This window comes from Nycticebus coucang, chromosome 2, assembly GCF_027406575.1.
Source record: "Nycticebus coucang isolate mNycCou1 chromosome 2, mNycCou1.pri, whole genome shotgun sequence".
NCBI lineage: Eukaryota > Metazoa > Chordata > Mammalia > Primates > Lorisidae > Nycticebus > Nycticebus coucang.
Window position 1 is genome coordinate 118,762,602 of NC_069781.1, and position 25,309 is coordinate 118,787,910.

Genomic DNA, 25,309 nt, shown 5'->3' on the forward strand with positions numbered 1-25,309 from the left:
CTCAGCTCAGCTTGCAGCAACTATGCCTGGCTAATTTTATTTTTTGTAGAGACAGAGGTTTTATTATGTTGCTCAGGTTGGTCTGTAGCTCCTGGTCTTCAGGAATCCTCCCTCCTTGGCCTCCCCCAAGTGCTAGGAACACAGGCATGAGCCACTGTACCTGGCCTGCCTCACTTTCTGAACTGTGAGTTGTGAAAGGGAAAGAACTGTGTTTTATTTGTCTTTGTATCCCTAGGGTCTAACAGTATAGGGACTCAGTAACTTATTTTTTTAATTAAATTGTAGTATATTATCAAGCATTTATTTCCCAAAAAGGAAGTTGGGAAGTTAATAATTTGTGCAGAAACAGACAATTGCCACTAGAGGGCAGCAACAACAACACTTTACAAAGGCCTCTGGAGCCTACCTCCCACTCCAGAGTTAAAACTTTCCCCAGAACTCCTTGCCCTTAGGTTGTGTGAGAAAAGCAGAAGCCTGAAGACTTACTGTGGTTGGGTTTCTCAGGGAGAAAAAGGCCTTTGGGTGACTGACAGGCTGTACCTGGAACATTTGAGTCCCATTCTTTTGGAGAAGGATGCTTCCCCTTCCCCTAATAAAGGGAAGAGAATTCACTTATTTCCAGCACCCAGGGTGACTGTCAGGATGCTGGGTGCTCCTCAGTGATTGTGCAAGGCAGGCATTATTTCTTTCCTTTTACAGCTGAGGAAACTGAGATTCAGAGAGCTCACAACTAGTCAAGAGAGAGTGCTAAAGTTCTGACCCAGATTCTAGTCTCTTTCCACTAGTCTATATTGCCTCCGCCAAGAGATGCAGGGACAACTCCCTTCCCTGATGTAGTGGACAAGAGAAGGAACCTCCCTGGGCAATGGAGGGGCCCAGCATTCAGCACTGTGGCAGTAGAGTCAGGCTAGTGGACATGGCCAGGGGAAGCTTCACCCCCTCCCTGCCCCATGCCCAGCAAGCTTTTGAGTCCTGGCTTGTTTCCAATCTTTCTTTAATGAGTGATAATCCACTCTGCTTTTAAGAGTTGAATGACCCAGGATCACACATAATTTGCAGGGAGCAGTGCAAACTGAAAATGCAGGGCCGCTTGTTTAAAAATTAAAAATTTCATGATGGGCAACATCAAAGCAGGAAACCAAGCACATAGGGCCTTCTACATGTGGGGGTTTGTGCAACTGTACATGTCTATGAAGCTGTCCTTGTCTGGAGCAATAATAGAAATACTAAAATAATAACAGCTTCCATCTTTTGGGCACCTATTTTGTGCTATACTCTGTCCATCACTTTAAATATTTTATTTCTTTTAACCTTTCTGGGCCTTTTTTTTCCTTTAACCCTGTGTGTTGTTATCCCTATAATGAAGAGGTTGGACTAAACTAGTAGTTCTTAATTCTAGTTACACATTAGAAATAACTAGAGACTTAAAAAAAAATACCCAAAGTAGTATCCAACCCCAAAGATTCTCACTGCCCTGGGTTGGGGTGGGATCTGGGCATGTGAGTACACTTCCCTAAGACTCTCATTTTCATTTGAAGGTGAAGATGATGAAACTGTTCTCCTCCTCAGAAAAAGCAGTCAAGGTATCTGGACCACTCTGTTCCATTTGGGAAGCAAGTCTTAAGATCTTGGGTCTGTGGAGTTTATTGTCAGTGACATAAAGAGTATGTGTCCTTGGTGGATCTGGTTAAGAGGTGGGTCTTCTGGGGACATTGTTTCTCCTCTGCAGCAGTCATTTGCCCCCAGTGTCTATTCTGCCCAGGGTCTCAGACCTGGTGGTTTCTGTCCATTTGTGGCAGTATTTTTGGGCGTAAAGAGACAACAGTGGCTTTCCTGCCCCTTTTGGGAACTTCCAGCTTGCCTACCTTCCTTTATAGAGCCAAAGCAATTGTGGAAAGCTATTATGAAGAAGAAAGCAAAAAAGAAAATAAGGTTTGTTGCATACTTTCTGAGTTCCTGGCATTGCTCTGAGGAGCATTCACATTTAATCCTTCAAAAACTCTTCTGTTTTGGCTTGGAGCCTGTAGCACAGTGTTTATGGCGTCAGCCACATAGACTGAGGCTAGTGGGTTTGAATCCGGCCTGGGCCAGCTAAACAACAAGGGCAAACAAAAAAATAGCTCCTGTAGTTCCAGCTACTTTGGAGGTTGAGGCAAGAGAATTGCTTAAGCCCAAAAGGTTGAAGTTGCCGTGAGCTGTGATGCCATGGCACTTTGCCAAAGGCAACATAGTGAGACTCTGTCTCAAGAAAAAAAAGAGCAAAAACCCTTCTGTTTTGTCTTTTAATCTCCATTTTTATAGTTCAGAAAGGTTAAGTAAGTTACTGGGCATCACAAGGCTGATAAGGTGTCCTTCTACTTACTGGGAGAATAGGGCTGTTGTGGAGGGTGGAGTACGGCACAGAATTGTTCGAAAAGGTGTGCAGTAATCTCTCTGACTCCTGCTAGCCTGAAGCCTGGGACTCTACTCTCTTCCTTAATCCCCTGAGACAAAACATGTGTAAGGGCCAGTATAATCCCAGACCTCTGGAGCTGGCCTTCCCTTTTCTAGCCAAGGAAGCTGAGCTGTGGCCAAAGCCAGTGATGCATGGCTGAGGCCTGCCTTATCAGGACTGTACAAGGCTCAGAAAATCCTCACCTCACAGTCCCATGGAAATGGTCTGGAACACTGGGTCCATTGACTGATGTGGGAACCAAGGACAAAAGGAAGGTCCCCTAGGGAGGCAGCCCAGTCTCCTCATGGGAGCACATTAGGAGATGAGGCTAATGTGGATGGGAGCCAGGAGGGTTCCTGAGCAGGGCTGACACTCCTCAAAAGATGAAGTACCTTCTGTGGAGGCAGTGATGCTGCAGGAACCAGAGCATGCCAGCCAGGACTGGAGCAGTCTTTACCCCAATGGCCATCAGCCTCGGCTCCACCCAGCAAGGCATAGACTCGCTTTTGAGGAAGGAGCTCAAATGCACTTGGGGGGTCTTATAGAGGCTCAGAAAAGCTATGAGGCCCTGGGTAGAGGGATGGGAAGGAATGGAGACACCAGTCTGGAGGGTGGGAAGGATTGTAACTACCCTACTAGAGCCAGAGCCAGAGCCATTGCAGTGAGAAGCCTGGAGCTAAAGTCCCAGTCCCCAGGAATCCACTCTGCCCCATTTGGGAGTGTGGGCCTGCAGTTTCACAACCCTAAGCTGGGTTAAACTGGTGAGGCCTGGACCAGCAGACAGGAGCATGAGGAAAGATTTCTATCACACCATGAATTCCAGGGCTGCTAAGTGGCTTGTGAGTGGAGAGCTGAAAAACCCAGTTGTCATTCATTCTTCAAAAGCACAGGGTCAAGTGGAAGAATGTTTTACAAGATGAAACTATGCTATGGGATATGAAATCATTCTGGGGGTGGGGGGTTACACAATAATGTGAATGTACTTAATACCACTGAACTGTGCACTTAAAAATTGTTGAAATGGTACATTTTATATTATGTATATTTTACAAAAATTCTTTTTAAAAATATTTATTTATTTATTTATTTTTGAGACAAAGTCCCACTCTGTCACCCTGCACCCTGGGTAGAGATCCACGGCAACATAGGTTGGAGCAACCTCAGCTCTTGGCCTCTTACCACAGCCTCCCGAGTAGCTGAGACTACAGGCACCCATCACAATGCCTGGCTAGTTTTTCTTTGTTTTCTATACTAAAAAATTTTTTTAAAGATGAAACTGGTTAGCCTGGAAAGCATGTTGGGCCAGTTGTTGGGGAGATTGCTGGGGCTTTGGGTCTTGGTGTCACCTTCTGTTATTACCACTTAGGGAATGCTGACAAATTTGTCTTCGGGGTCTGTGGCCTTTCCCGTTTTCTTCATTTATTATACAATGTTTATGATTATTCTTGGCTGCCCACAAACATTCTTCTTTTGAGGTATCCTCCACCTTTTGAGTCTGTGCCTCCCAACAGTAGAAACCTGAAGCTTTTGGCATGTGATCTGCTCTCCACCAATCAGATACAATTTTAGAGTCTATGATTTGGAAAACGAATGTCATTTTGACAGGGTGGGGACAGAAGCACCAGCTTCCACAGGCAGCAGTGGCAGGTTGTTGGTAGCATCTGGAGCTCTGCATAGGCCACATGAGAGGCAGGCTGGACCCTGTTTAGTAGGGGCAGCAGGGATATCTCCTCGGAGCAGCAGGAGTATCTCCTCAGAGCAGCTCTACCTTGTCACAGTTGTCAAGCCTGTCCTTCTGCCCTTGAGAGGCATCAAAAAGCCTTTACCACTTAACTTACCAGAGTAGTTTCTGTTGTTTGCAGCCAAGAACTATGGGTGGTTTGGCATTTAATGTCTCTAGGCCTGTTACCGTGGAGAGTGAGGGAGATAACATGGCCTGGAAACCAAGCTGTCCATTTCCCTGAATCAAGTCATTTCGGGAGTCAGCCCCCACTGAGATGTGGGAGGCCCAGGGTGCTGGGGAGGCAACAGCAAGAAAGTGCTGAGTGAGGGAGCCCTCTTGCTGTGAAATCTGCAAAAAGAGCATTGTTGTATCTACCCTGGCATTAACTTCATGTTTCTTGGCAAGGAAGAGTCAGTCTCATTAATCAGGGCAAATGAGAGTTGAACTTCTGAACACAAATCAGCCCAGCAGATTTTCCCTTCAGTTCTTTTGAAACTTAAGAATCTCCTATGATGGGGCGGTGCCTATGGCTCAGTCGGCAGGGTGCCAGCCCCATATACCGAGGGTGGCGGATTCAAACCTGGCCCCGGCCAAACTGCAACCAAAAAATAGCCGGGCGTTGTGGCGGGCGCCTGTAGTCCCAGCTACTCAGGAGACTGAGGCAAGAGAATCGCTTAAGCCCAGGAGTTGGAGGTTGCTGTGAGCTGTGTGAGGCCACAGCACTCTACCGAGGGCCATAAAGTGAGACTCTGTCTCTACAAAAAAAAAAAAAAAAAAAAAAGAATCTCCTATGATGAATGCTTCTCTCAGGATGCTCCCAGAGCTCAATGGATGCTCTCACCTTGGTCTCAGGACTCTCTAATTCTGTGGTCCTAAGATTACCAAAGACCAAGTACAGTGGATATAGGGGAAGAAAGAAAAGAGGAAGAAGAAAGAGAAAAGAAACCCATACCCATAAATTCTGATACTGAGAAAGAGTACATAGAGTTATCCAAATAATTAGCCACATGATGTATAGCAGCCATGTCTAAACAAAGCTCTTTTACCCAATTCTACAGATACTGACTAGGATGAAACTTGTCCACCTCCCGGTCCCCTTCTGTCAGCCAAGGCACCTCTCAGGACACATGGCGAGTGGGAGAAGGAAGAATTCCACTGCATTTTTAGCTCACACAGGCCAATCTCCTTCTTAACCATGTGGGGCTTCCTTCCTGCCTTCCTCTGGCACTTGAACCTGGAACTTAACCCACCCAAGCTCATGTGGAGACAATCCAGCAACAATTCATACTGACACTTGGGAGGAGTCACTGGGGTGAGGTGACCCGCAGATAATGATAGTCACAATTATAGCCAACATTTAGATGGTGCTTGTTCTGTGCCAAGCACTGTCCCAGGAACTGCACATATATAATTGTAATATTTCATTTTCCTAATAACTGCATGAGGTAAGAATGATTATCTCCATTCAACTGACGTAGAGAGGTTAAATGACTTGTCCAAATTCATACCATCTCATTCAAATGTTCCCTACTGCCTAATTACTCATAAGGGTTGGAGCAAAGTGGAAAGTGAGTTTGTAGAATTGTATCCTAATTCTTGGGTGGATTTTTCACTCTGAGAAGGTCTGGAGGTTGGGGACATTTCCTGAGCTTTCTGTGAACACCTGACAGGTCTATTCTCACCATCCTCAAGGGTTCTTAATGGCTCCTTGCATATTCAGGACCCTGGAAAAGCATCCACAAGGAGCTATCAGAGCCTGACATCTTTGGTAAGACTGCTTGGCTCTCCTCTGATGGTGTGCAGCTCACTTAACCCCTAGGAGATTCAATTTCTTTATCTGTCAATTATGAATGAGAATACTACTCAGCTGTCATGAGTTGCTATGAGGATTACGTGAGATTCTACACACAGAGCACTTACACAGAATAAATGCGCACTGTAATTATTAGCTGTATTAGCTTCCCATTAGTCGAGTGGTTCCCAATGTTTTTGGCATGAGGGACAGTTTTTGTGGAAGACAATTTTTCCATGACCTGGGATCGGGGGATGGTTTTGTTATAAATCTACAAACAGTTAATTTATTGTGGTCTCTGTGCAGTAAAACCTCTCTGCTGATGATAGTCTGTATTTGCAGCTGCTGCCAGCCCTAGCATCATTGCCTCAGCTCCACCTCAGATTCTCACACATGACCTAGATCCTTGGCATGCGCTGTTTACAGTAGGGGTCATGCTCCTGTGAGAATCTAACGCTGCCACTGGTCTGGCAAGAGGTGAAGCTCAGGCAGTGATGCAAACAATGGGCTGTAAATACAAATGAAGCTTTGCTCACTTGCTGGCCGCTCACCTCCTGCTGTGCTGCCTGCTTCTTAACAGGCTATGGCCCAGTACTTGTCCACAGCTATCATCCATTTATCCACATAGCAGAGTTATAGTCTGTGTGATGAATACAGGGCAGGAGAAGAGGCTTCCAATTGCCTAACTCTTTGCTAAGACTGTCAAACTTCCAAAGGGAAGGGAAGGCAGAGGCCACCAGTCAGCACTAACCTTGAACACCTGTAGGCTAGTAGCCATCTACTAGATGTCACAAAAGACAAGTAAAAGTGTGCAAGAGAGACAGACTTGTCAGGGGTCTTGTAACAGCCCCATTGTCACCATAGATAAGAAACTATAGGATGAAAGAGTAGAGAACTCTTCTGGGAGAACCGAAAGGGAATGGATGGCAAACGAGGCTGGGTTTAAATTTTCCTTCATCTGCAGACCTCAGTGCTGACACTAGTGCCTTGCATGCCTCACCCCTAGTCCTTTGTGGAGTCTCCTTTTTAAATTTCTCTCCAACTCTTTTCCTTCTTAAGAAAGTTGGAATTGTAAGTGTATAATTATAAAATATCTCATACATACAACATTTATTAAAACTGAAGAGTTTTCAAAACAATACACTGTTGGGCCAGTGTAGTGGCTCACAACCATAATCCTAGCACTTTGGGAGGCAAAAACAGGAAGATTGCTTTAGGCTAGCAATTCCTTGTTTTCTTAACTTTTTTTTTTTAATTGCAGTTTGGCCAGGACCAGGTTCGAACCTGCCACCCTTGGCATATGGGACCGGTGCCCTACCCACTGAGCCACAGGCGCCGCCCTAGGCTAGCAATTCCTGACCAGCCTGAGCAAGAGTGAGACCCTGTCTCTATAAAAAATAGAAAAATTAGGCGGGGATCATGGTGCAATCCTGTAATCCCAGCTACTTAGGAGGCTGAGGCAAGAGGATCATTTGAGCCCAGAGGTTTGAGGCTGCTGTGAGTGATGATGATAATGTCATGGAAAACAAAACAAAACAAAACTGAGCCGGCTCTCGTGGAGGCAGCTAGCGCGAGGCTGGGCAGGGCCAAGCTACGCATCGTGCCCTGCGCTGCCCAGACTAGCGAACAATACAGTCAAGATGGCTAAAGGTGACCCCAAGAAACCAAAGGGCAAGATGTCTGCCTATGCCTTCTTTGTGCAGACATGCAGAGAAGAATGTAAGAAGAAAAACCCAGAGGTCCCTGTAAATTTTGCAGAATTTTCCAGGAAGTGCTCTGAAAGGTGGAAGGCAATGTCTGGGAAAGAGAAGTCTAAATTTGATGAAATGGCAAAGACTGATAAAGTCCGCTATGATTGGGAAATGAAGGATTATGGACCAGCTAAAGGATTAAAGAAGAAGGACCCTAATGCCCCCAAGAGGCCACCGTCTGGATTTTTCCTCTTCTATTCAGAATTCCGCCCCAAGATCAAGTCTACAAATCCTGGTATCTCTATTGGAGATGTGGCAAAAAAACTGGGTGAGATGTGGAATAACTTAAGTGACAGCAAAAAGCAGCCTTACATCACTAAGGCAGCCAAGCTGAAGGAGAAGTATGAGAAGGGTGTGGTAGACTATAAGTCTAAAGGAAAGTTTGATGGCACAAAGGGTCCCACTAAAGTTGCCAGGAAAAAAGGTGGAAGAGGAAGAAGAGGAGGAGGAGGATGAATAAAAAACTGTTTATCTAAAAAAAAAACAAAACTGTTTATCTGTCTCCTTGATTAGGAGAGCACCATAAATGACACATCTCTTTTTTTTTTTGCAGTGTTTTTGGCCGGGGCCAGGTTTGAACCTGCCACCTCCGGTATATGGGGCCAGGCCCTACTCCTTTGAGCCACAGGCGCCACCCAATGACACATCTCTTAATCGAGAAAAGTCTATTGCCCTCATTGGGTTTAATCACAAAATTTGATCACGATCATATTGTAGTCTCAAAGTGCTCTAGAAATTGTCAGTGGTTTACATGAAGTGGCCACAGGTGTCTGGAGCACCCTGAAACTGTATCACAGGTGTACATATTTCCGAACATTTTAAAAATGTTTGGAAATGAGTGTTCTCCTCACTCTGTGCACTTTGCTGTTGGTGTGACAAGCATTTAAAGATGTTTTTGGCATTTTTTAAAAATTTGTAAGGTGGTGTTAACTATATGGTTATTGGCTAGAAATCCTGAGTTATCAACTGTGCATATCTATAGTTTATAAAAAGAACAAAACAACTGAGACCAACTCTTGCTGCTCCTTGCCTGGTGTTAAGGCCCTGGGGAAAGATGCCCTTCTGAGGGGCCCTAGCTCAGGGCGTGCACTGTGAGCTGGACCTGTTGACACTGCGGCAGGCGTCCATTTAGCTTCAGGTTGTCTTGTTTTTGTATATAGTGACATAGCATTCTGCTGCCATTCTTACCTATGGACAAAGATGGGTGAGCTGGCATGAGAAGTGTTTGGATGTTTTTTTAGTTAAGTGCGGTAGTTTTTAAACTGTTTGTTTTAAAACCAACCGTAGAACTCTTCATTGTTGGCAAAGCAGCAAGTGAAAGAGCCACTGCATCAATGAAAGTTCAAGAATCTTCTGTACTTAAACACATTTGCAACATTCTGTTATTTTTTGTATGTTTAGAATGATGAAATGTTTTTGAAGTTAAATAAACATTATTACATGTTTAAAACCATTAAAAAAAATGACAACAAAAATACACTTTTCAGTTGTGCCTACCTCTGAACCTTACATCCTTTCTTGTTTTCGTTTGATTATTTATTTATTTATTTATTTATTTTTATTGGTTTTTGTTGTTTTTTTTTAAAGACAGAGTCTCACTTGGTCACCCTTGGTAGAGTGCCATAGAGTCTTAACTCATGGCAACATCAAACTCTTGGGTTCAAGTGATCCTCTTGTTTCCACCTCCCAAGCTGGGACTATAGGTACCCACCACAATGCCCAACTATTTTTTTTTGCAGTTTTTGGCCGGGGCTGGGTTTGAACGCGCCACCTCCGGCATATGGGGCCAGCGCCCTACTCTGTTGAGCCACAGGCACTGCCCGCCCAACTATTTTTTTTTTAGAGATGAGGTCTTGCTCTGGCTTAGGCTGATCTTGAACCTGTGAGCTCAGGCAATCTGCCTGCCTCCATCTCCCAAGTGCTGTATTTATTTATTTTTTTTTTTAATTTTTCTTTTTTGAGGCAGAGTCTCATTCTGTCTCCCTGGGTAGAGTGCCATGGTGTCATAGCTCACAGCAAACCCAAACTCCTGGGCTCAAGAGATCCTCTTGCCTCAGCCTCTCGAGTAGCTGCGACTACAGGTACCCACCATAACATCTAGTGAGTTTTTACTGTTTTTAGTAGAGATGGGTCTTGCTTTTGCTCAGGCTGGTCTCAAACTCCTGAGCTCAGGCCATCTGCCTGCCTCAGCCTCCCAGAGTGCTAGGTGTGAGCCGCTGCACCAGCCGTCTTTTGATTTTTAAAAAAACTTACTATTCCATCTCCTCCACTCTCCTACTTGTTTGGAATCTATATGTTTTATGCCTGGTATTTTAGTGGTTACCCTAGCTTTTATGTGTTTTATTGTGGTAAAATGCATACATATATATATATGTTTATACATATATAAAACATAAAATTTACCATTTTAACTAACCTTTTTTTTTTTTTTGCAGTTTTTGGCTGGGGCTGGGTTTGAACCTGCCACCTCCAGTATATGGGGCAGGGCCGGTGCCCTACTCCATTGAGCCACAGGTGCGGCCCTTAACTAACCATTTTTAAGTGTACAATTCAGTAGTGTTAAGTACGTTCCCATTGTTGTGCAATTGTCACTATTATCCAGCTCCAGAGCTTTTCATCATCCCAAACTGAAAATCAGTACCCATTAAAAAATAACTCCCCTTTCTCACCCCCTGCTAATTGCCTGTCCCTAGTCTTTTCTTTAACATTCATACCTAGCATAAGAAATGAAGTCAGAAGTCAATCAATATGTGTACATTCCTCTCCATAAGACAGGAAACTTAGACTTCTTTAATCCACATCTAATTTGTGTGGCATTCTCATGCACCATTTGAATTTGTTTCTCAGGTCATACACACGTTTCACAGTATTTAATATTTTTATCTGGACAATATGTGCTTTGTTTTAGCCACATATTTGCCAACGTCTTTGCTTACCATTGGTTTTTGTATCTCGGTTCTTCCATTTGGGATGCCTGAAGTACATTTTTAACATTTTCTGTATTAGAAGATATTTCTATAAATTTACTTTATTAGAGATTTCCAATAAAAACTATAAACACACACACACACAGGGTGGCCATAAAGTTCATAGGCAATTTTAAATAGTTTAACATGGTAAATTGCACATGAACTTTACGGACACCCTGTGTGTGTGTGTGCATGTGTGTATAAACATATATGTTTATAAACATATATGTATGTTCTTTAATGATGATGTTTTTTGGTAGCATACTCTGTTTTTGTTGGTCTGAGACTGATTCTATTTTACTATTCTTCTTGAAAGATATTTCACTGGGCATAGAGTTACTGGTTTACAGTCATTTTCTCTTAAGGTATCTAAGATATTTTTCCACCCTCTTCTAGTTTCAATTGTTGCTGTTGAGAAGTTAGCCATTTCTTTGTAGGTTACCTGTGCTTTCTCTCCAGCTGCTTTTTGGATTCCCTCCTTCTCTGACTGTGGTGTGTGTGTTACAGTTCTGTGTTTAGTGATGTCACATTGGCAGCTTGAAATCAGCCATGGGGGGAGAATTTACAGCATGGAAATCAACAAATGCTCCAAATCAAGGCTTGGTTGTTTTGTTGATTGGACTTAAAGTGATGGAAAAATGTTAATAACTCAACAAATTTAAAATTGTGTTGTATCTATAGCCATTACACTGTGAATAGCACAAAATAATCAAGGAAATGGTCTTCTAACATTTGAAAGTTATCTGATTCAGCAAAGAAGCAACTTACGTTATCGACTAATGAATGAGGTGCCGGTACATGTCTTTGTTGTTTCATTTCATTTTCCTCCTTAAAATAATAGTGTCAATCAACATTTGTGTTAGAATTATAGTGAATTGCTATGATACGTCAGTTACAAATACAAGAGTTTGGCAAAAATCAGCAGAAGTATTTTGTAAGAACCAATTACCTATATGAAATTTGCAATAAAAAATGTATATTTTATTATTATTTACATATAATGTGGCTACACATTCTTTATATCAGTAAAATTTATATGTGTATATGTATCTTTTTTCCCTCCACATCACAGGTGGACACTGAGACTTGTATACTGACCTTTCACAGGGCATCACTATTAATGTACAAACTCAAGGTCTCTGAGTAGAAACCCTCAGAATATTAGCCTGCTGTGGGGCTCCTTAATCCCCAGGTTTTGGAGGCTGTGGATTACTGACTTTTGTTATCAGTTCAGTGATCTACTTAAAAAGATATTTCGTTTAATATTTCACTCAGCATTTAGTTTTTCCATTAGGAGGATCGTCCAGACTCATGTTTCTCACTAATTCCCAGCTAAGAGAGCTTGGGTAAACTTTAGAGACCAGAGATTTGTTTATTAATTATCCCTATTCACCCCACAAGAATGCAGACTCAGCTATGTCAGTACATGCAGCAAATTAGTGGACAGTACCTCACTGTTGTACCATTTCCTGTTTCCTCATGAAACATGTTTGGATTTAAGGTGAAGGGTTTGGGGTGGCTCAATGTTCTGAGCTTGTTTTATTGTGTGTTCATTTTGTGAATCCTATACTTAGCTTTGGCCTAGGTGTAAATCATCATTATCATTATTATTATTTTGGTACTTCCGCAGTCCTGCTCTGTTTGGGTAGAGCAGCATTTGCATAAAGGAGGAGACATTTGTTTTAATTGGCATCCTTGGCTGACTAGTAGTAAGCAGTGGGGCCCCAGTCTTAGTCTGTTTGGGCTGTCATAACACATACCACAAGCTGAGTGGCTGAAATAACAGAAATTTATTTCTCATTGTTCTGGAGGCTAGAAGTCCAAGATCAAGGTGTCAGCCAGTTTAATTCCTGGTGAGGGCTTTCTTCTTGGCTTTGAACACAACAGAGAGAGCAAACTCTCTGGTGTTTCTTCTTATAAGGACACTAATCCTATTGGATTAGGGCTTCACCTATATGACCTCATTTAAAACTAATTACTTCCGGGCGGCGCCTGTGGCTCAGTCGGTAAGGCGCCGGCCCCATATACCGAGGGTGGCAGGTTCAAACCCGGCCCCGGCTGAACTGCAACCAAAAAATAGCCGGGCGTTGTGGCGGGCGCCTGTAGTCCCAGCTGCTCGGGAGGCTGAGGCAAGAGAATCGCTTAAGCCCAGGAGTTGGAGGTTGCTGTGAGCTCTGTGATGCCACGGCACTCTACTGAGGGCCATAAAGTGAGACTCTGTCTCTACAAAAAAAAAAAAAAACAAAACTAATTACTTCCTTACTGCAAACACAGACATACTAGGGCTTCAATATATAAATTTAGGGGGTACACAATTCAGTCCACAGCAGGCTTTCTGAATAGGACATCCAGTACAAGTTCTAGAGTCAGACAGACCCAAGTTCGAAGCCCAGCTCTGCCACTTACTAACTTTGTAAAATATTTAATCTTTTTGATCCTCAGTTTCCTATTCTGAAAATTAAAAACAATAAGTTCCACTTCAGAAGGTGATAAGAATTATTAAATTAGAAAACATATAGGCAGTAGCCAGCACAATGCCCAGCATACTGTAGGAGCTCCATAATAGTTGGCTAGATGGTGCTCCTCAAAGTGTAGTCCATGGTCAGCAACATCAGCATTCGCTGAGGTCATGATTGAAATAGAGAAAATCAGACCCCTTCCCAGATATGCCAAATAAGGATATACATATATATGCTGGGGCTGGGTTTGAACCCACCACCTCCAGCATATGGGGCTGGCGCCCTACCCCTTTGAGCCACAGGCACCACCCAAAGGATATACATCTTAACAATATTCTCAGCAAATGGAACATACATTGAAGTTTAAAAACCATTGAAGTAAACAGTATGACTTGGCCCAGTTTGGCCATAAGGCACATTGAGAATGCTGTGACAGAAATCAGGGGGATACAGGAAGGTGCTGGGGCAGGCAATGTTTTGATTTCATTTGGCCCCAACTCCTCCCTGAGCAATGGTTGAATGGTGGAAGGAAGGGAAGGGAGTTGAAGCTTGAGGAAGAACTGGTGCTATCGAGAGGTGATCCCAGGCCAAGCTCCCCACCATCCCATTGCATTGTCTGTAGGGGCAAGGTCCCAGCTCGTGCTGCTCTCTAAGAGGTTTGACTGGTAGGTTGGGACAGTGGTCAGTGGTGGTTATAAATGGCTTGTCCTTGGCCAGTTTCTCTTTCCCGCCTTGTCTGAACTATTGGTTGTTGAGAGAACCAGCCATTTCTCTCTTGTCTGTGGGCCTTTACACCTGATTCTTTCTTCCATGCCTTTATCTCCTGGCTCATTCCCACTCATCCTTGAGTCCCTGGCCCCTTAGTTGCTCCTGTCCTCACTCTCACTTACCACACTGCCTTATGGAGGCCTGAGTACCTGCCTGCCCCCACCCCTGTAATCCCCAGCTCCTTGTGAAGGAAAGTACTACCAAATCCAAAAAGGGGGGGGGGACCAGATATGTAGCAGCACCCCTCGCCCCCTACCATAAGAATGTGACCTTTTGTAACTGTCCTAGGAAATAGCCCCGAGCTGAAGCAGATAACCGGTAACTGGTTCTGAAAGAAAAAAGCTAAGCAAATGTTTAACTGCTGATCTTGTCTTAAGACAGATGAGTAATGAACCAGAGTTCTTCTTATCTGGAAAAGCCCCTATGTCTGCTACCCCTCCCTAAAGCCCCTGCTATGTCTGCTACTCCTTCCTAAAGCCCCTGCTATGTCTGCTACTCCTCCCTACTTTGTGGTTTTGCCTTTATAAGCTTGTAAAAACTGCTGTTCAGGGCTTGACTCCTCGGCTCCTAAAAGAGTTGCGAGTCAAGCCCCAGCATGCTGGAATAAAATCCTCTTGCTGTTTGCATCAAGCACCATCTCTTGCGGTTGATTGGTGTTGTCATCGCTCAGGGCAGAGTGGGGGGTCCTGCCCCAAGTCTTTCATTTGGGGGCTCTCCCGGGATTTGACGACCACCCTTCACCTGCAGAGTCGACCTTGGAGGTAAGAAAGGGGTACCCCGAAAACTGTCTGGTCTGTGTCTTCAGTCCTTTGTTTGACTTTGTGTGCACGCTTTCGATTTTGCAGCCGTTTGGCACCTCATGAGAGTGGCCGGACAGTGGTCGGTAGACGTGCCTAGAGGACCACAGGCTGAAATCCTGGGGGACGCCCCAGGAACTGAGGAGAACCAGGGACGCCTGGTTGTCTCCTGCTGTAAGGGCGCTGATCGAGTCCAGTTGTTCGATCAAAAATTACAGGAAACGCACCCGTCTGATTCTGTTGTAGGCTTGTGAGGGACCAAGTGTGGTAGGTAGGTCCTTGTATCTGTAATATTTCTGTTATTCTTGTTATTTGTGTTTCTGACATATCTACTGACGATGGGACAGACTGTGACAACCCCTCTGAGTTTGACTCTAGATCATTGGACTGAAGTGAAGAGAAGAGGTCGTGACCTGTCAGTAGAGGTTAAAAAAGGCCCATGGCAGACTTTCTGCTCCTCGGAGTGGCCCACTTTTAACGTTGGCTGGCCCTCAGGAGGAACCTTTGACTTATCTCTTATTTTTGCCATCAAAGAGATTGTTTTTCAGAGAGGACCGGGAGCCCATCCGGATCAACAACCTTACATCATAGTCTGGCAGGACCTGGTGCAGAATCCGCCCCCCTGGGTTCAGCCGTGGACTGCCACATCCAGGCCCCCGTCTAATCCTCTGGTGCTCGCTGTCCAATCTTCCGGTTCCAGAAAAGGGGGCGACAGCTCGGACCCCCCCTAAGAAGATCTACCCGGAAATTCAGACTGATCATCTTCTCCTCGACCCTCCGCCTCCTCCTCCCCCATACCCTCCCGCCTTGGCTCCTGTCGGGGGGCAGGGAGGACCAGCATCGCCAGATCTGGGGGGATCCGGGCCGGTTCCGGGGGAACCTTCACTGGGGCCCGCACAAGGTACCAGGAGTTACCGCCGGGGAGGAATGTCTCCTGACACTACTGTTGCCCTGCCCCTGAGGGCATACGGCCCCCCGCCGGTGGCAACAGATGAGGGACCACCTCCTCTCCAGCCCCTCCAGTACTGACCATTTTCTTCCGCAGACCTGTATAACTGGAAAACTAATCACCCCCCTTTTTCAGAAGACCCCCAACGCCTGACTGGGGTGGTAGAGTCCCTGATGTTCTCTCATCAGCCCACATGGGATGACTGCCAGCAGCTCATACAGACTCTCTTCACTACTGAAGAGAGGGAGAGGATTTTACTAGAAGCTAGGAAGAATGTACTCGGGGCGGACGGGCGTCCTACCCAGCTCCCCAACATCATCGAGGCTGCCTTTCCCCTCTCCAGACCTGACTGGGACTTCAACACGGCAGAAGGTAGGGAGCGACTGACAGTCTATCGCCAGGCTCTAGTGGCTGGCCTCCATGGAGCGGCAAGACGCCCCACTAATTTGGCTAAGGTAAGAGAAGTAATACAGGGGGCCACGGAACCCCCCTCAGTGTTTCTTGAGCGCCTAATGGAAGCTTTTAGGCGCTACACCCCATTTGACCCTGCCTCTGAAGGACAGAGGGCTTCCATGGCTATGACTTTCATAGGGCAGTCAGCTGTAGACATTAAAAGAAAGCTGCAGAGGATTGAAGGATTGCAGGACTATACCTTGCAGGATTTAGTTAAGGAAGCTGAGAAAGTATACCATAAAAGAGAAACTGAGGAAGAAAAAGAGCAGAGAAAGGAGAAAGAGAGAGAGGAAAGGGAAAATAAGAGAGACCGAAGACAGGAGAAAAACTGAACACGGATTTTGGCCGCAGTAGTAGGGGAGAAGAGCCAAGAACAGACCCAAGGTAGAACTAAGTCAGGTAGCCTGGGCAACCGCGTCCCGTTAGATAAGGATCAATGTGCCTACTGTAAGGAGAAGGGGCACTGGGCCAGGGAATGTCCTAAAAAAAGGAAGAAAGTACTGGCCTTAGAGAAAGAAGAAGATTAGCAGGGACGGGGCTCGGAACCCCTCCCCGAGCCTAGGGTAATACTTAAGGTGGAGGGGAAGCCAGTTGAGTTCCTAGTAGACACCGGAGCTCAACACTCAGTCCTACTCGAACCATCAGGACCCGTCTCCAAGAAAAAATCCTGGGTTGTAGGGGCCACAGGGCATCAGCAGTACTCATGGACTACCTGAAGATCAGTAGATCTGGGAGTGGGACGGGTAACCCACTCATTCTTAATTATCCCTGAGTGCCCTGCGCCCCTCCTTGGGAGAGATTTACTCACCAAAATGGAAGCCCAGATCACTTTCACTCCTGATGGCCCAGAGGTAACCCAAAATAAGAGAGTAACAGCCCTGACCATGCGTTTGGAGGATGAACATAGACTCTTTGAAAAGCAACGGGAGAAAGGGACTAGTCTCATACATGACTGGCTAGAAAAATATCCCGGGGCATGGGCCGAAACTGCCGGAATGGGACTGGCCGCAGAAAGGCCGCCTATAGTCATAGAACTCAAAGCTACTTCCACTCCTGTGGCAGTGCGCCAGTATCCTATGACTAGGGAAGCTCGGGAAGGGATTAGGCCTCACATTCAGCGTCTCCTACAGCTGGGCATGCTAGTAAAGTGCCAGTCACCATGGAACACCCCCTTATTACCCGTCAAGAAACCCGGCACAGGAGACTATCGCCCTGTGCAGGACTTGAGAGAAGTAAACAAGCAGGCACAAGACATCCACCCCACCGTGCCTAACCCTTATAATCTGTTAAGCTCTCTCCTTCCAGACCATATCTGGTACACCGTCCTGGATTTGAAGGATGCCTTCTTCTGCCTCCGACTACACTCCTCTAGCCAGAACATCTTCGCATTTGAATGGAGAGACCCGGACTCTGGAATGACGGGGCAATTGACATGGACCCGACTTCCACAGGGGTTCAAGAACTCCCCAACCATCTTTGATGAAGCCCTCCACCAAGACCTAGCTCACTTTCGCGCCAGCCACCCTCAGGTAATGCTCCTACAATATGTAGATGACTTACTACTAGCTGGAATGACAAAGAAAGAGTACCATCGGGGCACAGAACTGTTACTGGAAGAGCTAGCCCGCTTAGGATATCGAGCCTCCACCAAGCAAGCCCAGATCTGCCAGAAAGAGGTAACGTACCTGGGTTACACCCTAGAGGAGGGCAGAGATGGTTAACAGAAGCCAGGAAGCATACTGTGACTCAGATTCCAGTTTCCCGCTCGCCCCGCCAGGTGCGAGAATTCTTAGGGACTGCGGGGTTCTGCCGCTTATGGATACCGGGGTTTGCTACTCTGGCAGCCCCCCTCTACCCTTTGACCAAGGAAAGCACTCCCTTCGAGTGGGGTGCCAGCCAACAGCGGGCCTTTGACAACATTAAAAAGGCATTATTATCAGCCCCGGCCCTGGCTCTACCAGATGTAACAAAGCCCTTTGTCCTATACGTAGATGAGAAGAGAGGAGTGGCCCGAGGGGTGCTGACACAGCCTTTAGGGCCATGGAAAAGACCGGTAGCATACCTCTCCAAGAAATTAGACCCCGTCGCTGGTAGTTGGCCAGCCTGTCTGAGGTCTGTGGCGGCAGTGGCGGTACTGGTAAAAGATGCAGACAAATTGACTATGGGGCAGAAGTTGACAGTCATTGCCCCCCATGCCTTAGAAAGCATCATCAGACAGCCCCCTGACCGGTGGCTGTCCAATGCCCGCATGACACACTACCAGAGTCTCCTATTAAATGGAGACAGAGTCCAGTTTGGCCCGCCTGTCATCCTCAACCTGGCTACCCTACTACCTGATACCTCTGTCCGGGAGGATGTATTACACACATGCCAAGAAGTACTGGCTGAGGAGACTGGAACTCGGAGGGACCTCTGTGATCAGCCCCTGCCGGATGTCCAATTGACCTGGTTCACTGATGGGAGCAGCTCCATAATAGAAGGTAAAAGGGTGGCCGGGGCGGCGGTGGTGGACGATAAGCAGACAATCTGGGCAAGTAGTCTGCCTGAAGGGACGTTGGCCCAGAAGGCCGAGCTGGTCACCTTGACCCAGGCCTTACGTTTGGCAGAAGGAAAAAAAGTTAACATATACACCTATAGCAGGTATGCTTTTGCTACAGCCCATGTCCATGGGGCCATTTACAGACAGCGAGGACTGTTGACTTCAGCAGGAAAAGAAATTAAACACAGGGAAGAAATCCTAAGTCTACTGGAGGCTGTTCACCTCCCTAAGAGAGTGGCCATAATCCACTGCCCTGGACATCAGAAAGAGGGGTCCAGAGTTGCCGAGGGAAACCAAAGAGCCGACCGAGAAGCTAAGCTAGTGGCTCAAGGGCTCAACATCCTACCGCTATATGAAAACACTTTAAGGCCTAGCCTTAAAGAAATAGCACCCCCCCTTATCAAAAACTTTAAATATTCAGAGCGGGATCTTGAGAAGATGGACAGATTAGGCCTCCACCTAGAATCCCCAGAGGGGATCCGAGAAACCCCGGAAGGGAAAAACATCCTCCCTGAGGAGCAGGCAATCACCTTTCTCAGGCAACTTCATAAATTAACTCATCTGGGCCCCAAGCATCTGAAAACCATTGTTCAGTCCTCTCCATACTATATTATAGAATTAAGTAAGCTCGTTGATGCAGCTGTAAAAGAGTGCAGACCTTGCCAATTAGTAAACACCCAGCCTAGCACACTACCTCAGGGAAAACGACTCCGAGGGGATGGCCCTGGAAGCTACTGGGAAACAGATTTTACTGAGATTAAGCCGGCTAAGTACGGATACAAGTACTTGCTAGTGTTCATAGATACTTTCTCAGGATGGGTCGAAGCTTTTCCTACAAAGAGGGAGACTGCTTTTCCTACAAAGAGGGAGACTGTGGCCAAAATAATATTAGAAGAGATTTTTCCAAGATTTGGGCTACCCAAAGTAATCGGATCCGACAACGGTCCCGTTTTCGTTGCCCAGGTTAGTCAGGGTTTGGCCAAAATCCTGGGGCTTGAATGGAAATTACATTGTGCTTATCGGCCCCAGAGCTCAGGGCAGGTAGAGAGGATGAATAGAACCCTAAAAGAGGCCATGACTAAATTATCCTTAGAGACTGGCATTAGTGACTGGACAGTCCTCCTTCCTTTTGCCCTGTTCCGTGTGCGCAACACCCCTAGTACTCTCAACACCCCTAGTACTCTCGACCCCCTTTGAAATCCTATATGGAGCTCACCCCCCGCTCGTTGCCATGCAGCACCTCCCTTCCCCAGAATCTTACTCCTCTCAATATCTATACACTAGATTAAAAGCCCTTGAAACTGTGCAAAAGGAGGTGTGGAGCCGGCTGATCGAGGCCTACAAGCCTGGGGATCTGCAAATACCTCACCAGTTCCAGGTTGGAGATTCGGTGTACATCTGGCGCCACCGGACAGCCAACCTTGAACCACGGTGGAAAGGACCATACCTAGTACTGCTCACAACCCCGACCGCAGTAAAAGTTGATGGCATCGCAGCCTGGATCCACGCGTCTCATGTCAAACCAGCACCGCCGCCAGACTCCGGGTGGAAAGTGGAAAAGACGGACAACCCCCTCAAGCTCTGCATCCGCCGCAGTAGCCCTGCTCCTGCTGATACAACTCCCGGTGATAAGTAGCTCTGGTCCCAATCCCCATGCCCCCCAGAGGTTAACCTGGCAGGTTCTCTCTCAGACTGGTGATGTAGTATGAAGTACTACAAAAGAGGACCCTCCTTGGACCTGGTGGCCGTCCCTCACCCCAGATATTTGCGCCTTAATAGCAGGGCTAGATAATTGGGATATCCCCGATGAGACCTTTGAGGAGGTCCCATCGAGCCTTGATCATCATTTGGCAAAGCGCTCACTTACCCGAGGCTCCACATCCCAAGGCCAGTACATTGCAGACGCCCCTAGCTGTGGCAACTTGCCCGCCCAGCACTGGATGCGACAAACGGAGTTCTATATCTGTCCCCGGGACGGGAGAACGAGAAGCCAGGCCAACAGATGCGGGGGTATAGAAAATTTATATTGTAAGCAATGGGGATGTGAAATGACTGGGCAGGCCTCCTGGCACCCCATTTCCTCTTGGGACTTAATAACCGTAAAGAGAAGCAGTACCGGGGCAGGGTCAAACCCCCTAAATATTTCCTTCACGGAGAGAGGGAAGCAAGCCCGAGATTGGTTAAAAGGAAGAACATGGGGATTCCGTTTCTATATGTCAGGGTGGGATAAAGGATTTACCTTCTTTATCAAATTAAAAATAGAAACCCCCGTCACTGTCCAGATAGGACCCAACATCATACTCTCAGGACAGCAGCCGCCAGCCAGGCCGCCTATTTCCCCCCGTATGCCCCAGACCCCAGGGAGCACCCAATTAACTGGGGCCAGCACAGCCCCATCGCCTGCGGAACTGTCTCCCCAGGTAACATCCCCGGAGACTCCAAGCACCGGGCAGAGACTCCTTAACTTAATACAGGGGGCTTTCAATGTCCTTAATACTTCCAACCCTAATCTTACCGAATCTTGCTGGTTGTGTCTAGCCTCAGGCCCGCCCTATTATGAAGGGATCGCCTTCTCAGGTATCTTCCAAAATACCACCTCCCATAATTCCTGTGACTGGGGATCCAAGATCACCCTTACAGCAGTCTCTGGGCAAGGCATTTGCCTAGGCACGATCCCCGAAAATCTCCAGCATCTGTGTAATCAGACCATTAAAAGCCCGTCAACCACTACCAATTATTATCTAGTGCCCCCTAAAGGAGGATGGTGGGCTTGCAGCACAGGGCTAACCCCGTGCATTTCCTCATCAGTGTTTAACTCCACTGCAGACTACTGTATCCTCATACAGTTAATACCTAGAGTTATCTACCACGAGGCGAGTTCCTTCAAGGTAGAATTCGATCTCCGACCCCGTAGACAGAAGAGGGTCTGATCAGTCTCTATCACCCTAGCTGTCCTGATGGGTATAGGGGTGGCGGCCGGAGTAGGAACAGGAACGGCTGCGCTTGTCCAGACCCCACAGTATCTCAAAGAACTGCGAGCAGCCGTAGATGAGGACCTAAAAGCCATAGAACAATCAATCACAAAACTAGAAGAGTCACTGTCCTCCTTATCTGAAGTAGTATTGCAGAATAGACGGGGACTCGATCTCCTGTTCCTAAAAGATGGAGGGTTATGCGCTGCACTGAGAGAAGAATGCTGTTTCTATATAGATCACTATGGCATGGTAAAAGACTCCATGTCTAAACTCAGGGAGAGACTGGAAAAAAGGCAACGAGACCAGGAGGCCCATCAAGGGTGGTTTGAAAGTTGGTACAACCAGTCCCCTTGGTTCACCACTCTCGTTTCAAGTTTAATAGGTCCCCTTATCATACTGCTTCTAATTCTTACCTTTGGGCCCTGCATTTTCAACCATATAGTCACCTTCGTCCAGGAGAGAGTAAATGCTGTACAAGTGTTAATGCTCAGACAGCATTACCAGTCTCTCCGCCGGGACGATAGCCATGAGAATGAATGCATAGAGCCAGAAGTTCCATGATTAGAACTTCCCAAAAAACAAATGGGGGAATGAAGGAAAGTACTACCAAATCCAAAAAGGGGGGGGGAACCAGATATGTAGCAGCACCCCTCGCCCCCTACCATAAGAATGTGACCTTTTGTAACTGTCCTAGGAAATAGCCCCGAGCTGAAGCAGATAACTGGTAACTGGTTCTGAAAGAAAAAAGCTAAGCAAATGTTTAACTGCCGATCTTGTCTTAAGACAGATGAGTAATGAACCAGAGTTCTTCTTATCTGGAAAAGCCCCTATATCTGCTACCCCTCCCTAAAGCCCCTGCTATGTCTGCTACCGCTCCCTAAAGCCCCTGCTATGTCTGCTACTCCTCCCTACTTTGTGGTTTTTGCCTTTATAAGCTTGTAAAAACTGCTGTTCAGGGCTTGACTCCTCGGCTCCTAAAAGAGTTGCGAGTCAAGCCCCAGCATGCTGGAATAAAATCCTCTTGCTGTTTGCATCAAGCACCGTCTCTTGCGGTTGATTGGGGTCGTCATCGCTCAGGGCAGAGTGGGGGGCTTTCACTTGAAAATGTCTTCTAAACAATCATGATATTAGGAAGGTAGCTCAGGATCTGACACATTCTACCTCTTCCCAGCTCTGTGAATGAGTCTCTGAATTTCTAGGAATTTTGCTTCTCTCATTTGTTTATTTTTTATTTTTTATTTTTTTTGTACAGAGTCTCACTTTCTCACCCTTGGTAGAGTGCCGTTGTGTCACAGCTCACAGCAACCTCCAGCTCTTGGGCTTAGGCGATTCTCTTGCCTCAGCCTCCCAAGTAACTGGGACTATAGGCGCCTGCCACAACATCTGGCTATTTTTTGTTGCAGTTTGGCTGGGGCCGGGTTTGAACCTGCCACCCTCAGTATATGGGGCCAGTGCCCTACTCACTGAGCCCAGGCGCCACCCTGCTTCTCTCGTTTGTAAAATGGAAACATGTTTCTTTTGTTAATTAAATAAGATAAAGGAAGTATGGTTGCAGGACTTCGTAGCCATAACACAGATGTGCTAGAAACATCATAATTCCTAATTTTCTTTTTATTTTTTTTAACTTTTTATTGTTGGGGATTCATTGAGGGTACAATAAGCCAGTTTACACTGATTGCATTTGTTAGCCTAATTTTCTTTGAACCAGATTAAATCTGATTCCAGCAGGCTGTAGAGCAGTGGTTCTCAACCTTCCTAATGCCACAGCCCTTTAATACAGTTCCTATGGGTCACGACTCACAGGTTGAGAACCGCTGCTATAAAGAATTTTCATTTCAGTCCTTACTGGGGCCTTCCTTCCTTCTCTCTCTCTCTCTGCTCACACAGTACTACTGGAAACTTTCATGATGTGCAGAGAATGGGAGAAGGGCCTGAGATCTGGAGTTCTACCCTGGACATCAGAAATTGATGCACTTGAGCATCAGCATGTAGGATAGTGTAGTGGTTAAGAGGGAGGTTCTGTGGTTAGTTGGGACACTTTACCACATACCAGCTGTGTGGCCAAAGGAAATGTGCTTCCCTCTCTGACTCTCAGTTTTCTTTTTTGTTTTTGTTTTTGTTTTCTTTTTTCAGTTTTTGGCTGGAGCTGGGTTTGAACCCCCCACCTCTGGTATATGGGGCTGGAGCCCTACTCCTTGAGTCACAGGCACCTCCTTGACCTTCAGTTTTCTTATTCTTTTTTTTTTGTAGAGACAAGAGTCTCACTTTATGGCCCTCGGTAGAGTGCCGTGGCCTCACACAGCTCACAGCAACCTCCAACTCCTGGGCTTAAGCGATTCTCTTGCCTCAGCCTCCCAAGTAGCTGGGACTACAGGCGCCCGCCACAACGCCCGGCTATTTTTTGGTTGCAGTTTGGCCGGGGCCGGGTTTGAACCCGCCACCCTCGGTATATGGGGCCGGCGCCTTACCGACTGAGCCACAGGCGCCGCCCAGTTTTCTTATTCTTAACATGGGGATGATGACAGTACCAACCCCACAGAGGACTTTTGAAGACTCAGCTAATCCATAGAAATCTTTTAGCACAGAGTAAATGTAAATCATATGGAAGTCCTGCTTTCACACAACTGCATGTGTCTAACCCACCCTATAGCACATAGGGAGAAATACACGTATCTGTACTTTACAGAGAAAATAGTCACTAATTTTCATTTTGCAGTTTTCCTTTTATATTTTGAGGCTAATAATGTTTTCTCAAATCTTAAATGTCTCTGGGGATTAAAACCTCTCTGGCCCTAGTGCTATGTCTAGAGTTCCTGAGGGTACGGGCAGACAGAACAAGAGCAATAATGACAGCAGCAACCAAAACAAAATGACATTTTGAAGCCCTCTCTGGGCAGTCCCCTGTCCTGAGCATTTCAGATCTGTTAATTCACTTACTCCTATCAGGGAGGTGCTGCCACCCCATTTTCCAGGAGAGGAAATGGGCATAGCACAGTCATAGGCCAGGTACAAAAAGGTGGGACTGGTTTAACAATGGTGTTTTCTACCTGGGCAGATGGCTCGTGCCTGTAATCCTAGCACTCTAAGAGGCTGAGGCAGGTGGATTGCTTGAGCTCAGGGGTTCGAGACCAGCCTGAGCAAGAGCGAGACCTGTCTCTAAAAAAATAGCCAGGGCTGGGCGCAGTGGCTATGCCTGTAATACTAGCACTCTGGAAGGCCGAGGTGGGTGGATAGCTTGAATTCATGGATTCAAGACCAGCCTGAGCAAAAAGCAAGACCTTCGTCTCCATTTAAAATAAAAATAAATGGGCGGCGCCTGTGGCTCAAGGAGTAGGGCACTGGTCCCATATGCCGGAGGTGGCAAGTTCAAACCTAGCCCCGGCCAAAAACCAAAAAAAAAAAATAATAATAATAAAATAAATAAATAAAATAAAAATAAAAATAAATAAAAAAATAAATAGCCAGGCGTTGTGGTGGGTGCTTGTAATTCCAGCTACTCTGGAGGCTAAGGCTTGAGCTCAAGAGTTTGAGGTTGCTGTAAGCTATGATGCCACAGCACTCTACTTAGGGCAACAGAGTGAGACTCTATCTCAAAAAAAAAAAAGGCCTTTTCTTAGTACATACTTCTATGTGGATTTCTCAGACTCCTCACGAAAACTCAAAAAATAGAATTACCCTCATTTTTTTAAGGCAGGAAGGA

At 46.3% G+C, this 25,309-nt stretch overlaps 1 protein-coding gene across 1 annotated transcript; it reads left to right on the plus strand.

Moving 5' to 3' along the window:
• Nucleotides 1-7,558: 7,558 nt before the first annotated feature.
• Nucleotides 7,559-16,382, plus strand: LOC128579671 (high mobility group protein B3-like; the record flags this gene model as incomplete). The annotated part of the gene is made up of 2 exons (XM_053581662.1): nucleotides 7,559-8,124; nucleotides 16,342-16,382. Coding segments are annotated over exons 1-2 (576 nt in total), but the record flags the coding sequence as incomplete, so codon positions are not given.
• Between the last annotated feature and the right edge of the window lie 8,927 nt (nucleotides 16,383-25,309).